The sequence below is a fragment of the Lonchura striata genome, chromosome 1, assembly GCF_046129695.1.
Source record: "Lonchura striata isolate bLonStr1 chromosome 1, bLonStr1.mat, whole genome shotgun sequence".
Classification (NCBI taxonomy): Eukaryota; Metazoa; Chordata; class Aves; order Passeriformes; family Estrildidae; genus Lonchura; species Lonchura striata.
Window position 1 is genome coordinate 107,470,160 of NC_134603.1, and position 15,842 is coordinate 107,486,001.

Below are 15,842 nucleotides of genomic sequence, written 5' to 3' on the forward strand. Positions count from 1 at the left end.
TGGTCTCCTCATGAGGAGACAGGAAAGAGACAGGAGTGACCACAAGTGGTCCCAGCTCCCCCAGGAGAACCAAGAGGGAAATAGGCCAGGGCTAAAGAAGGGGCATCTGTCACAGCAGTGGCTTCAGCTGGGAGGAGAGACCCTGGCCAAGACTGTCCTTCTACCTTCTGCCTTCTCTTCCAAAACTCTTCTCAGAATTTTTCCTGGCCTTTTGTTCTTTGATGACTCCTTCACTGACTCCTTCATGCCAGCCTTTCATTTTAATGATAGCATAGCAGTGAAACCGAGTCATGTTAAGGCCTGAAGGTTTCCAGCTTTAATCTGTAATGAAATGTAAAGAAACCTGTCAGGGTCTGACACAATCTCAGTCTCCTTCAGAGAGGTACTTGGGAACTGAGCTCTGGGAATCAATGTGTTCAGATCAATTGTGCTTTCCAAAGCAATGAATTGTTTAGATTAATTTTTTTCCCTCTCCAATTTTCCGTAGAAATTGGGAAGATTGACCAAGATATATATAAATACAACACCCCAGGGTTCACTGGCTGCCTTTCAAGAGTCCAGTTCAACCAGATTGCTCCACTCAAAGCAGCTCTGAGACCTACCAACGCCTCCTCCCACGTCCACATCCAAGGAGAACTGGTGGAATCCAACTGCGGAGCGTCTCCACTCACCATCCCACCAATGTCGGCCGCCACCGACCCCTGGCATTTAGACTCAGGTAAGGTGGTGTTCATGTCACCTTAACTCAGGGGAGCAGTTCAGAGAAGAAACCCATCTGCCTTTCTCTGTAAAGGAAGCAAAAATGAGAGCTAAGTGATTGATAAGTGGCAGTAAGACTGTAATCACAGTAGGAAATGCAAAACTGGAATGACAGAGACTTGCCACCACTTTTAAACATAGTTACAAGGGAAGTTTTTTTTTGTTTTTTTTTTCTTCTTTTCCTTTTTAAAAATATTAATATTTATTTTCCTTTTCTGCAATTCCTAGGCTATTTAAATGTTTTGACCTAACTGATGTGATAGCACTTTCTCTGTAGTCAGCAAAAAGCTTCAAGTACATATAAATACAGTAGCATTTCTTATGCTGTATTCCTAATAAGTGAGTATATTGCAGTCAGCTTTATATGAAAAAAAAAAGTAAATCTAATTTTAGGCATAAATTCATTTATGTAAAGTGCTGATTTTGTTTTCTGAAATGACTACTTTCCGTGGGCCGTGCTTAGTAGAAAATCCCATTAGTCATGGTGGCGCTCATCTTGTGCTGAAAATGCTGGAAGCCAAAACAATTTGCGGATCCCAGCAAGCTCATCCTGCCTTGTGACTGACAGGCCCTGAAAATATACATTGTAGCTAACTTTAGAGGATTCTTTCTCTCTTTTGCTTCTGGAGTATCAGGTTACCTTTAGATTTATAGGGCCAGGTGTATATTGAAGCATCCCTTGCATTTTGTCCTCTCTTCTGATTTTAATTGTAGAGTGTAAATTAGAACCTGTCCCGGCAAATTTGTTGTTTGAAGTGGTATAAAATTAAAATACTAGAGGAAAAACTTGATTTTGATAATGATTAGTCTTTGAGTTTGGGGATGCATCCACATGCCAGTTTCTAAATGAGAGGAGGCAGGTGCCTTTCTCAGAAGTACATGTCAAAGTCATACCTTTGAGGTTTGGTTTTTTTTGTGGGTGTTTGGTTGATTTGTTGGTTTGATTTGTTGTTGTTTTTTAGCTGTTTTTTCCTTGCAGTGCCAAGGACTCCTTGCAGCATTTCCTTTCATCTCTTCTTCAGCACAGAATTAGGGCAGTTGTTTCTAAGGAGAGACAGAGCTCCTTGTAGACCTGAGGATCCCACATATTAATATAAGCAGTATTATTCTTTAAAATCTGTCATTCCCTCCTTGCAGCCATGCCGTGCCATTGTAAGATTTCAGTGTGTCTCCCTCTCTCATAGCATTCACTTTTCTACCTCAATTTTTTCATCATAAATTAGTATTCCCTTTCTTCTGTGAAATTATTAGACCTGCTTCTACCTGAAGGTTACAGTCTGTATTCCTCTTTCTACACAAACACATTTTGTGAAAGATTCCTCACTGGCTCATGTCTTTAAAAAGTGTGCCATAAACTCCTTGAGGTTGTGCTGCTGCTGTGAATTATGTACATCTAATGGGCTTTGGCTGTTAATTTTTGTTGATTACTTTTCTTTCCACTTAATTTCAGTGCAAGCTAGCAAAAGACAATGGTGGGATTTACTCAGGATATTTGCAAAGTTCCTAATAGCTCCTGCAGTTCAAAGAAAGAGGTCCTGTTTGTCCTTGGCACGTGCTATTCTGCTTGACCTTGTGTTGGCTCAATCTCATCTTGTAAACTCTGTTGAACTAACAGATTACAATTTACACTTTTTCTTCTGGTTAAATTGTAGTACTTGGACACAGAGACAGCATGAAGGATGTCAGGGAACATGCAGCATGCTAGTGGGTTGGCTCAAGCTGTCTGTTAACTTCTGTCAGTAAAAGACAGATTTCATTGCCATAGCCAGACTTAACTGTTTCAAGTCATGGGCAGACAAAGCTCGAGACCCACCTTCATTTTCAGTAATGATTAGTTTTTGGAAGACTGGGAGCAAGGAACCCCTTGTCTTGTCCTCTCAGGTGATCCACAGCAGTAGAGGCAGAAGATCTTATTGCTTCAAAGACTTCTAGTGAGGGATTGCTGTACAGCAAAGAAAGCAAAAATGTCATGTGAGTTATGATGGTAGAAATAAATTTCACAGCAAAGCACTGGTTCAGGCATAAAAGGATATTCAGGTGTTGGTGAGCAATGTCTGGCTTCTACTGTGGATGGCATTTCCATAGTACAAAGAGGAGGTATCTCAGCAACTCATTTACCAACATCAGTTAGAACAACTGAGTCTTTGTCAAAGTATCAGTGGTGATCTGACACAGATAGTTCAGTCACAGGAAAAATATATTCTGTAGACTGTGTAACCTTGAGTCATCAAAGTCATAGCCTGTCAGTCATCAAAATGATCTTCATCTAAATTAAAATGCTTGGGTTTAGTGCCACTTTGCAGTAATAAATTGGCAGTTTCCAGTGAGGATTTTTTTATGCTTCCCGAAACCTACTTAAGACTTTCTAACACAAATCATGTTGAGAGAGAAAATGTAAGAATCAGAGGTATAAGTTATTGGCTCCAGAACTGGAATAGTCTCAGTTGTCTCAGTGTGAATTTACTCCTTTACTTAACTGGCTGAAGGGTCAAAGGAAAAAGCAGCTTTGAAATTCACAGAAGCACTTGTAGTGATGTTAAAGCAAAAGCCACTCACACTTTGCCACAAAGAAATTGTTGCAAATAACATGGCTTTGAAAGCAGCAATTACTATGTGCAGCGTTTCTCATCTCAAACATGTTTTTATCTGTACTTTTTAGTGTTATGTTACCTATTTAATTTTAAATCGTTCTTAACAAAACATGAGAGCTGAGGATGGATGTTTCATAGTGAAAATAAAGAAGTTGGGAAAAAAATTTGTGGGAAGTATCATATGGTTTAAATTTCATTCAGTGACATACTCTGAACTCATCCTGACTCATATTTTGAGTTAAGCTTAGATTTTTAGCTTTGTTTCTCAAATATTGTGGAATTGAACTTTGAGGATTGAAAAATGTTGTAGAAGGGAATCAAAGATAAGTGTCTAAATAGAGTAGATACACCAGACGACAAATGTAATGATCCTTTCACCTCTCAGCTACAGTGCTGGATCAGATTTTGCAGATAATTACTAGATGTTAAGCAGGTTCTGCCTGATGGGTGACCTACATGAAATGTTTTCTTTAAACTTTTCTGTGTAGTTACTGCATGAACATCTCCTGCTATTGCAAAACATTTTGGATACACTTACAGTGGGGCTTAAGGGAAAATCATAATGACATGCATCAGTCACTTGGCAGTTGACCTTTACAAACTAGTTCAGGGATTTATCAATAAGAAGCCCTGTTGATTTTCTCCCCTGAATAATGAGGTGTACAGTTTGTCAGCTCACTGTCTTGCACTGTCTGTTAGCCTTGAATACACATATATTTCACATTTACAATATTAGATCTTCTTAAATTCCTTTGTTATACTAGAAGTCCCTCTTCCCTCCCTCCCCACCCCTGGCTGGCATTTTGCCATGCTCCTGGAACATTATCTTAAACCATGATCTTGTTCTGCTTGTGAGTACTCTCACAATGCAGTCTTTTCCTGTTGCTATGGTGATCCTTTCTTGGTGATGATGAAGCACAGGAATTCAACAAGTCATTTTTTTCTGTAACATGACTTTCTGGTGATTTAAAAGAAAAAGGTCAATAATGGCATCCAAGCAGATCATCAATACAGTTCACTTCCTGTGTTTTCCTCCCATCAGTATTATCTCAGTTCATGTCAGGCAATCCAATTTTCCTTGGTTACATCAATAGGAGTGTAGAAAAGAAGCTAAAAAGAGCCAATGAACATATTTGCCTTTAGGTATTGTCCAAACCATTGAATTACATGTCTAGCATGCAATTCAAAACAAAAGTTTTAATTTCTATAGCCTTTAACTTTATTGATGTGCTTTTTAATATCTATTACTGCTGCATAGGTTAAAAAAAAAGCTAATCACAAGGGGTTTTTAATATCTCTCAGTTCAAATTAGCTAAGATATAGGTGACAATAGCTGTCGCCTTGTGCATTGTAGAGAAGCAAAGAAAAAAAAGCCCAAACATTATTTTTTTTTTGTAGTAAAAAGAATTTCCACACCTAAAATGCCTTGTAGTTAAAATTAGAAGTTGCATACTATCATAGTGATGTCATTCAGTATGTAGGTGCTTTTACCTAAGGTTCTGCCAATTACTAATGAAATTTCACTTCCAAATTGTTTTTATTTATATAATAAAAGGATAAAAGAAACCTGTTACATGGATATACTTCTCCATTTTGGGTAAAATGTGCTCCATCTTGCCAAACCACCCAATCTTGAATTTAGTAAAAGCAGGAGATCCAGAAGGGCAAGGTATACACAATAGTTGGCAAACTGCTTTAACAGGTCTAAGTTGTCATAGCACTCTGTAGCTGCAGGATGCATTTACTCTGAGTATGAACAGAATGGCATCTAAAGTATTTAACATGGGATTTAGTTAAACCTATATTAACCTCAACATATTACAAATTAAATGGAGCAGGATTAAATGCTACATCTGCCACGTTCTTCAAGTGGCATGACTTTTTTCTGACTGTGTGTGTTTAAATCCAAAATGCTCTTTATTTTTTTGTAATAGTTGAAATGTCTTGCTTTATATGAATCAACAGATTACTTTGATACCTATATCGAGCATGCCTGGCAAAATCTTGTACCACTGTCATCAATATTAAAACATCTGCTTGCAGGATTCACCCTCTTTTTGTTATTAATTCATCCCTCTTCCTTTGACAAGTGATGGCAGGAGAAGGAAGCGACAGCACTGAGTACTGGCCATATATCCAAGCTCACCTATTTGGCCAGCTAATTTATTTGTCATGTGAAAGAGAGCAGTCAATTTCTGCACCAAGGGAAAGTGTCACTCATGTTATTGGTGGCAGTGCTGAAGGTCACCTTCCCGATTCAGGCGCTGTGGGTTGAGTCACATCTCATCCCCGGACCACTGGTACCACATCTCAGAGAGCAGAGCAGCAGCACCTGAGGAGAAGGTGGGTCAGATGTCTGGTGTGGATGTGGCTAGGAAAATAGGAGATAGCTTTTGCCCTTGTCAATAGCTTCTTACAAATGGCACAGTGGGAAGGAAAAATCTAAGGTTTTATTTGCTGATGGGTGACAATGCAGCCCTCAAAGTGGTCTTAGGTCACATATACATGAACAAAACACTCTTCTCCTGGCCACAGAGTTCTATACACATCAGAGTCCAAGAGCATGAGCATTAAAGTCAGTGGTGACATGTGACATAGTGCTCATTCTCTCTTTTAGGGGATGGCAGAAGACCAGGGTCACTTCCCTAGGCTTCCTGCGAGGGCATGCAAGTCCAGGCAGGAGGCACTGAGGAGCTTCACCACTTTCGTTCATGATGCAGCTTTACACATCTAGATTTGATCTCCTAGTGTTAGCAAAATTAGAAACAGTTATGAAGGCATTTGCTAGAATAAAATGACACTTCTCTTTTTTTCAAGCATAGCAAACCAGTACTGCAGTCAGAGAATCATGCCAGATTCTTTCTTCAGGGTTACAGATTACTCAAAGTGGTCAGTTTGGGTTTTTGTTTAATTAACATGGCACGTAAACATTGGGAGGCTGTTTGACTGCCAGTAAGGTAGCTTAATATTTATACTCTTTACATAAGAGACTGAAAATGCACTTGCAACCTGCCCTGTAGGTCAACAGGTTCTTCCACTGCCAGTCTGGTGCATTTCTGTGATTGTTTACCCTATTGAGAGTGACCAGCATTCATCCCCCATGTTCCCAATATAAATATTGTCTCAGAACTCCATGGCCTTGACCTGAGTTGTTTTCAAACAAGAAGGCAGCATTTTTTGTCAGACAGTCAGAAGGGATTAAGTCTAGCAGAAACTCCTAGCTCAGTTTCTAAGCACCAAGTATTTCTTGCAGACAAGAGAGTAAGTGGTGAACATTTAAATGCAACAGTTTCTATTTTTCTCCTGCCCATCAAACAGCTAACTAGGAAGAGCATCTGTCTGAAATCTGGCACAATCAGTGCTTCATCCTTAAAGGGTTTAATTATGGTGCTTGAATTACTGCAAATCTCTCCATTGATTTGGAATAAAAATGCCTCCCTCAGTCTCATGTAGCTCCTTCACACAATTATGCATAGCTTTCTCATAACTTTAAGACTATATAATTTCTGTGTGGGATTTCTGAAACTCTGTCTAGTGTATCAGACAGTTGGCAGACTGCCAAGCTTGTAAATTCTTCTGGCATTCGTTGACAGACCAGTATTGTAGCTGTTTCATAAGCAGTGATTTGAATATTAATGCTGCTACCTAATGTCAAGAGAAGGTGCTAATACTAAAAAGAGTCTTTTCCATCCTCTGCAAAGACTTTATTTTTTACACAAGTATGAATCTTAACCAGGAATATAGAGATGGCATAAATTAGAGGGATAATTAAGTAGAGAAGGAAGCATTTAGATGCCTGAGCACTTCATATGACTGCTTCCTTTTTCCTTACCTCAGGCAGAAACACACTTCCTGTGTAAGAGGTTATTCTGGATTACAGTCAGGTCATTACAGCTATTAAAGGGGTTTTTAGGTTTCAATTCTCCAATCTCACCCATTTCTTATCCCCAGTCAGAGTCTTCCTCTTTTTTTCCTCCTTTTTTGTAGCTGTCATAAGTGTACAGGTTTGTTTGATATTCTTGGTCTTTAGGGTGGATTTTCTTCTTTTGAGAGAGAGGGAAAGAGTGTTTCTTTCACATATTCCCTCTGGGTCCATTGTCAGTGATTAGCTATATACAGCCAGGCTTTGACCAGCATTAACTCCACTGATCCTTTGAGAGTACCAAAGCGCTTCATCTTTTACATTAATTATAAAAGGAAATATTTGTGTATCTTCCTTAACAGGTGAAATGTAAGCACTGCTCATAAAATTTTCATGGAAGTGATAGCTTAGGCCAGCATGACTCTTGTCTGGAGTCATAGTGAGACTTAGTGTCAAACAGATGTTAGTACCAGGAATTGAAAGATGAGTTTGGGCCTTTGATGAATGAGGATGCACTAATATGCTGCAAATCAATTGGAAACTAATTCTGAGATCCAACTTGCTGAAGTTCAACTGCAGATAAAATCAAAAAGTGATGCTAAATGTCTGTTCTCCTTCTTAAATGAATAAAATTCCATAGCTTACAAGTACCAGATATTAGTATTATGAAGTGTCTTGCCTTACCACTACTTTGTACAATTAATTGCTTATGTGCCACAGAAGATGTGAAACAATCATACAAAGGGGAAAGCAAGGGATAATCACCTAACCCATCCCAAAAGGCAGTGCAGGAATGTTTTCCCTGTTTTGTATTTCATCCAGGACTGACTGGTGAAGTTTGAGCTGCAGCGAAGGGTCTCCTAATAAGGCACAAGTTTTTCAGTCCCTTTGCTAGGAAGATTGCCTTTCAAGACCAAAAAAAAGAATATTGTACAACTCTCAGTGTAAGCCATTGATAAAACTCCATTTCCTCCTCACCTTAAGAGTGTGGACAGCAAAGCTCACCTGCAGAAGGAAGTTAAAGGGCTGGTAACACAGCATTTCACAAATAGCTATCTTTACTGATTGGGTTGTCTGCTGTCTAGTGTTGAGAGTCTGTATTGTCCCAGTTCATTGGCCAGGGAGCTTTCACTTCATTTTCTTCCAGCACTGCCATTGTTCATTGTTAGCATTTCCATTGTTCATTCTAAAATGCATGCTTTCTTTTACAGTAACATCCAACAACACTTTTCTTCTATAATCCCCACTTACTTTCCCACTGTCCCAGGCATTTACATGCAGAAGGGTGTTCACAGGACAATGTTTCTATTAAACCATCATTTAAAAGGAATTTTTAATTTATACTCACTTTCTATTGGTATAAAAAGACAGCATCGAAGAGTCTTCACACTAAAAATGTAAACCCACAGGTTTTCCATTATCTCTGTGCATGTATCTCTCTCAGCAGAACTCACCAGAAGCTGACATAAAAACTACTGAGATTCAATGAAAAGTTCGCTAATAAAATGTAACCTTTTAAAATATTTTTGATCTAACTTAACATACCTAATAAAACTTAGTATAAGTAATTGGTCCAAATAGCACTAATGCACTAGAGGATTTTTTATCATTTACATTAGGGTTTTTTCCTCTATGTCCTCCCAGTAAAGATGGTTGTAAAAGACTGAAGAAATTAGTGCATTCTGTTCCAACATGGAGATTTTCATGTTCCAGATAACCAGCATTATTGGCAACAGAGAGAATATGACATTTTTAAAATTAAAAGCCTCAATTTTTCCTTTAAAGCTGCACGTCTGTTCTGGTAGTTATAGAATTGCTAAGTGGGTGTATTTTTCCCAATATCCTGTAACTTGTGCTGAAAAAATTTATTAAGTCTGTGACTGTGAAGATTTCTATTTCCATAAATTCAGGAAAGTGGTTCATAATAAGGACATACATATAACCCTCTAATACTACACTTGAGGCATCACTAAAAATTCAGGGAGAGTAATGACTGACCCCACATAGTATGCTAGAACAAACTCAACCTTTTACAAACAACATGGTTAATAATACCTTTTAGATATTCTGGGGTGGTGGGGGGGTAAGTGTGAGCTTGGGTTTTTTTAAACTTGGAGGTGTTTAATATTAAAAATCTCTTCAGCCAAATTCTTGGTTCTATACTTAACCTGATGTTCATAGGAATTCAAGTAAAGTCTGTTAACAGAGTTTAATGTTAAACAGTCCTCCCTCAGAATCTGCTCTCAAACACCTAGAAAAGAAGAGTAGGGGTAGTTTTCCTCCTTTCTGAGTTTTCAGCCTAGAGAAGCAGGAAAAAAAATAGATTTATTAATTTAAAAGATAAAAACATATGAACTTCCAATACAAAGTAAGACACGGAAAAATGTGCATTAAAAGAGACAGCTTTTTTCATACTGCTTCAGATTTTTTTTTTCTTTTGCTGAATTGCTGCAGTTTATGTGTCATGAGAGCTCTTCACAGAGCCAAACTCAGGAGGAGAGAAGTGGATGGGATGGGCACAGGTAGTGGGATGAGCACAAAAGGGTTGTGTTGTTCACCTTTGATGTAGGACTATGTAATGGCATTGTTTACTCTGCTCCATCATTTCTGTGCGTGTGTTTAGAGTTTCACTTGTGATCCAGTCCCTTCAGGAAGGGGAATGGGGCTGTGACTGTACATGAATTTTGACTATCAAGAGTCAAGCAATTAGGTTCTGTATTTAGAGTCTGTAATAAGGGGAGCTCTGTAATTTCAAACCACAGCAGTACAGTCTCACCTGACCAGCAGAGTTGACATAATTTACAGAATGACACCAGAGAGCTTCTTTTTATTTTTCTCTGTGCTGTGATCCTATGGAGAACCAGATTCATGAATGGATCTAGAGTCCAACATTTCCTCATAATCCTAACATGTAAGTGAGAATTTGTTGTCATTGTAAAGTCAATTCTTGGATGCTTGGCTGCAAAATAGAATTAAGAAGAAGGAGTTATAGTTCACATCTTTTATTTTATCTTACTGTTTTACTTCTAATCAATGTCTTGATTGATATGGTTTTTATAGACCTTGTGATCATCAGACCTGGTGGTTCTGGTTTCTTCTGCGGTTCATATTTATGTGAAAACCCAACTGGTTTAATAATGGACAAATACTTCTCAAAATTGTGGACATCTGTAAAGATGAAAGGCCAAAGAAGTCTTGCAGCACATAAGATCTAGTCTGAACAAGCTCATTTTCCAGCATTTCTTCTTTTATTGATTGCTTTAGACCTGTGATAACTCTCACACTTCCTTTTTTGGAGCAAATCTAAGCTGTGTCTTCCTTTGTAGTGTGGTATATTTTAACCAAGAATTGCCCACTCAGAAAAAAAGTTTTAAAAATTGTTTTCAATTACTTATGTATAACACTCCTATTAATGTATCTCAAAACAAAATTTACCTTTTTACTGTGTACTTCTTGATACTGCTCTTTACCTGAAAATCCCCACCCCGCTTTGGTTTTGGGTTTCCCTTTGCCTTTACTGAACAACCTTTTGCTCATTTCTCAGCCCACACTCACCTTCTGGACTACTTTATCAAGGTCATTTTTTTATCTCAATTTTGTGAATTTGCAAAAGGCTTTTATGTGGGATCCATTGTAAAATATTTTCCCTCTGAAAATAGCAGATGCAAAATCATGCCTGTCATAATGAAGCAGATTCAATTCACTCAGCTAAACCAAGCACATCTGTCATCTTTAACATCAATCCTAGTTGTGCTCTGTTTATCCAGTCCCATCTTCCCTCTCCATTCATTGAGGGCTGCTGTTTTGCATCTGATTGTGGCAATGACCATGCTGGGCATGCTGAAGGATGGCAGGTCTCCATCTGCATTTTTGTGGTCATCTAAAGCTTCAAATGCCATTAAAATGATGGTCAGAATAAGGAATTTGCCTGCAGTCAGTCTTTAATGACCCTTTTAGGTGCTGCAAAATTTCTTCAACCCCATTTACCCTAATAACAGAAAGTTGAAAAGTGCAGAACATAAGTACAGACTCTGTAGATTTACTCTGTGGTTATTGAAACTATGACCTTGTAAACAGCAGCCCATGAAAGAAAGAGAAAGCAAAGTGTACTCTGTCCTTTTACATAGGTTAGCCTCAGGATGGTGGTGTTTGAAGCAAACCTGATGACCTGCTCTGGAAAGACAGGGTGCAGAGAACAGCATCAGCCAGCTTGGATCCTGGAAGGGAACCAAAGTGATGTTCATAAGCCACAGAGGAGCTTAGCACTTCCTGATACAGAGCAATCTGTCCCTGCACTGGCTGCAGGTTTTAGGAAAAGGTCTTTGGTGTGCCATGACAGCAAGCTGATGTCTCTGTGCCACAGCTGCATGAGCAAAGGATTTTAGGGAGCTGGCAGGATATTTCTTGGGTCAATATTTAGCTTTTCAGGATAGATTTTCTGTTTCCCAGGATAGATTAAAAAGCTCTTTGCTCCATTCTTCATGTTTTGAATCACACACATGAGACCCTGGCTACTTGGAGAAACCTAGGGAAGATTAGTTTTAGGAATTACTCTCTACAGCCTATGAACAGCACTTTATGTACTCTTCTGTGCTTTTACCAGAGGATCAGTATTACTGCTGTTCTAATGTGTTCTTTCCTCTTTTAGTTCCTCAATTCCAGCAGCAATGGAAGAAAAACTCTAGTTAGTTGTCTTTTTAGCAAAGTTGCTTAAGATTGCCAAGGACTGTGACTGTAGTAAGGTCAGAGAGGAATCCCCATGCTTTTGGATGATGTAACTCCTGTCTGAAATACCTGCACTTGGTACCTGTTGGGGACAATACTCTGCTAAGCTCATCTTGGAGGGTCAAGGACTCTCATGTTCTTTTCTGCCTGATTGCTGTGGCAGGAATTACCCTTTTGCAGTTCTTAGACCTCTGATCTATAGCTATTTCTGATCTTTTGAGAAGCTACTGAAGAATTTCAAGGGAGCTTCCCATTAAAAAAGGAAACTAATTCATTGCTTTCTTTCTCCTTTATTCATCTATAATAATACTTCAAGTAAAAAAATTGTGTAGCTATTTTTGCAGAAAAATATATTCTCTAACCCCACATTTGGATGAAATTTTAGATACAAGTTTTCAGTCAAAAAAACCCCATAATACACAAGCAGGTCTCTTGGTGTCACAAGAATAATAGAACAGCAATTCATGAATTACAGTGATAATATCTGCCAACACTACTGCAAGTGCTTTAAAAAAAAAAAGATTCATGAAAGCCTAAGCTCCTTTTTATCCCTGCAGCACACCTAGTTCTCCAGCAGCTGCAGCAGGGCACAATTTTGTCAATCTGATTTCTTGCTGAAATAGCCTCCCCAGCTCCCAGAAGCATTTTGTTGTTTCCTTTTTGTCAGAGGTGAGAGTCTCAGAGTGAATCACACGTGCTTGTTGATCGATGGACAGCTCCTCCCGAGTGTAAGATGACTGGGTGCAACGGAGAGCAGCATGAAGGCATTTGGTCCACTCCTAGCAGCAGCTCTCAGCCAAGATCAAGGATGGAGCTCCACATCCTGGATCATGTCCTTTCTTGATCATGTCCTTTCTTATCCTGCAGTGTGCTTCAGTGCCTGTTGAGCATCACAGACCATGGTCTTCCATCTGCCAGGAATCCCTTGTAGCATAGCCAGTAAGATGTGGCAGCTCAAGAGGGATCATGCTGCCATAAACAGCAGCTTTTCTCTTTCTTCACATTTCACTAGTGCCATTGTTCTTGAAATAACCTATTAAAAGAAGATAAAATATAATATTAAATTGTAAGGGAAGGAGGAACTGTGACCATTGTAGATTTTAAGATTTCTTGTGTGAGGACACAGGAGAACAACTAAAGCAAGTGACAAATGCTAGGACTTGTTAACTGCCTGTGGTGCTGCTTGGATGACAGGGGGCCTCCTTTTGAGTTAGAATGGCAGAGAGGAATTTCTTGTGATTTGGCAGACACAAGGAGTTTGATGCTTTCCCCACAGTATTACTTGGCTTTAGGATTTTCCTTCAGATGCAGGGAGGGCAGGTTTAAAAGTATGATTTCCCACTGCCAGCCCTTCCCTTTTAGCACTGCAAGGGTATGTTTATGGATCCTGTGCCAAAATGTCTTCATTAACGGTCCTGGCACAGTTCTTTGGAGCAAAATCCACTGATACAGAACCAGGTATTTATTTACCTTCTACAATTTATAGCTTGATTCATTTCAGAGGGGTGCAGATGAAGGTTTTCAGGAGCCAGAGCACCAACAAATGTCAAAGACACAAGTGCTGCTGGCAGAAACTGCTGGACAGGGCCCCTCTGCTGAGCTCTGAGAAGCTCACTCCTGTTTGTCCCCCAGGCAGCCAGCCAAAAACCAGCTGCTGAGCACACAGCTGGTTTGACTCTCCCAGAGTAGGCATACAGAGGGCTACTCTAGCCCCAAACCTCTTTTCAGGCCACGTGGCAAGCTGAAGCCATTCATTCTTTTGTGCAGCTGCTTTACAATACAAAAGGAACTTTATTATGGGTTTTGGTCCATGGTAACAGAAAGAGTTGAATTCCCTCAGCCAGTTCTTGATATACTGAATGCATCACTGGTCTGTAAAGGCAACTGATTATTTTCATATAGTATCACCTAATCCATCAAGCAAGGAAAATACTGTGGGGTTCTAAATTCTGCCCTGAGAAGCAGTTCATATCCTTGATTATTTTAACTTTCTCCAGTTAACGCACTTTTAAAAACATTTTCTCTATTTCAAAATCAATGTCTTAGTCAAGGGGCAAAGAAGAAAATTATTACAGCCACTCATCCAGCTCCCTAGGCTTACTTAGTCAATGCAGTGTCTAGCTGGTATATCTGGTATAAAGAAAATATTGATAAGTTTAATTGATGAGATTGCCTTTGAAAAGCCTCTGTGATATTTTCTGGAGGTTATAACCAAGGCTACCATCCAAATTCATCCAAATTCATCCAATTCTGCTGGAAGGGGTTTTCAGGTCACTGGCAAATGAATGCTGGCACATCTGCCTTTATTTCCTCTCCTTCCCTGTGTGCTGGAGACTATCCTCATCCACAGCCTCCTATGCCTGCCTTGCCTCAGCTCCTCCAGCTCACAGTCTTGCTCCTCAGCTCCAAAGCAGCTCCAGCAGTGGCTCAGCTGCCATGCTGGGCTTTCTCCCAGAGTGGCAAAAGTGCTGATATGTACTCTGTAGGGTGGCTGCTCTATGGCTCTGACCAACAGAAGCTTCAGCCCCTCTCTTACTTTGGACTGTGAGGCAGCAAAAGAGATGCAAGTTTTTTCTTTGAAGGAGTTTGAATTTGTACCCAATGGTGGTCACAAAATCCTGGAAGCTTCTGAAGCCTTCAATAGGTAGCAGTGACAAAGGCAAAAATCTCTGTAATAATAAGTATGATCACACACTTTTAAAAGAGAGGGGTTTGTTTCATTTTGTGCTTTTTTTACCACTTAAAACTTATGGACTTTATGTTAGTAAAGGGCAAAATGCCTTCCTGTACCAACAGCAATCTTTACTGAGAGTATCTCCTTTATTTTAACTTTATTTTCATTATGAGGAGCAAGCAAGTAGTTTTGAAGGATTAGATAATATTGACAGATCTTTTTGGTTTTATTCATCTACAGATAAATATCTAGTGATCACAGTTTTCTTTAAGTTGTATCTGAGGATGTTGGATTTATTTCTGAACTTTTACAGAAGTTTCACTGCTATTGAATCTTTAATTCTCTATTTACAGCAAGTGCTGATTTTCCATACAATGGTCAAGCTATAGGAGATGGAGTTAACAGAAACTCAGCTATTATAGGAGGTAAGAAAACTGTCTATTTTCCAAGATACTTGGCAGTATATGTCTCTGATGGCTGAATTGCAATTGGTAATAAGGGTGCATATTTCCATATCCAGGATTAGGTTTGTTGCTTTAGTCTTGGTTTGCTGTGCAATTTTTCCCTTCTAATTTATATTTTTATAATTACATATAACTTTTCCTTACACTTTGAAACTTTACAATACTAGAAGGACAGCATTGCATTCCTCAAAAAAATTCAGGCCACACTTGAACAGCCTCAATTCACCTGCCCAATGCATCAGTCAACGTAAAGGGGCATAACATAACTCTGGCTGATAAGAATATTTTTTTCTGAAAATTTTATAACATCTTCATCCTGAAAGATTCCTTTGCCTGTAGAGAAGGGCCCAAACAGGAACAGTGTTGTTTTATCACATAGATACCTATGCCTAAGAGAATAACATTTGTGAGACTTCTCTATAACAGGGTTGAACCCAAAATAGACCATTTCAGGGACAGCAATTAAGGCTAGAACTGATGATAAAGCAGAACTGATGATAAAATCTGCAATTACGTGGAGCCAGTGCTTAGTAGGTGGTGTGAGCCAACAGTGAACCAAGCCAGTTTTCAAGGACATGTCAAGGAGCAAGGATAGGTCTTTACAGCCATTGACTAGAAAGTGAACATCAGTGATTCCACCTTCAAAGATCTGTCCACACATCACCAATACACCCCACAGTTCTGGGAGTGCTCAGCACCCTCTGCCTCATGGTCAGCAAAGCTCAGGTCTTTAAGTAGTTATTAATGTTGAAATTTTTACCAATGGG

At 39.2% G+C, this 15,842-nt stretch overlaps 1 protein-coding gene across 2 annotated transcripts in view; it reads left to right on the plus strand.

Annotated features, from left to right (window-relative positions):
* CNTNAP2 (contactin associated protein 2) overlaps positions 1–15,842 on the plus strand; it is a 1,054,227-nt gene that overhangs the window by 1,027,708 nt on the left and 10,677 nt on the right. For both annotated transcript variants that reach the window (XM_031503926.2, XM_077786381.1), the window contains 2 exons: positions 488–718; positions 14,965–15,036. In XM_031503926.2, the coding sequence (XP_031359786.2) occupies positions 488–718; positions 14,965–15,036 (303 nt within the window). The remainder of the gene's footprint in view (positions 1–487; positions 719–14,964; positions 15,037–15,842) is intronic.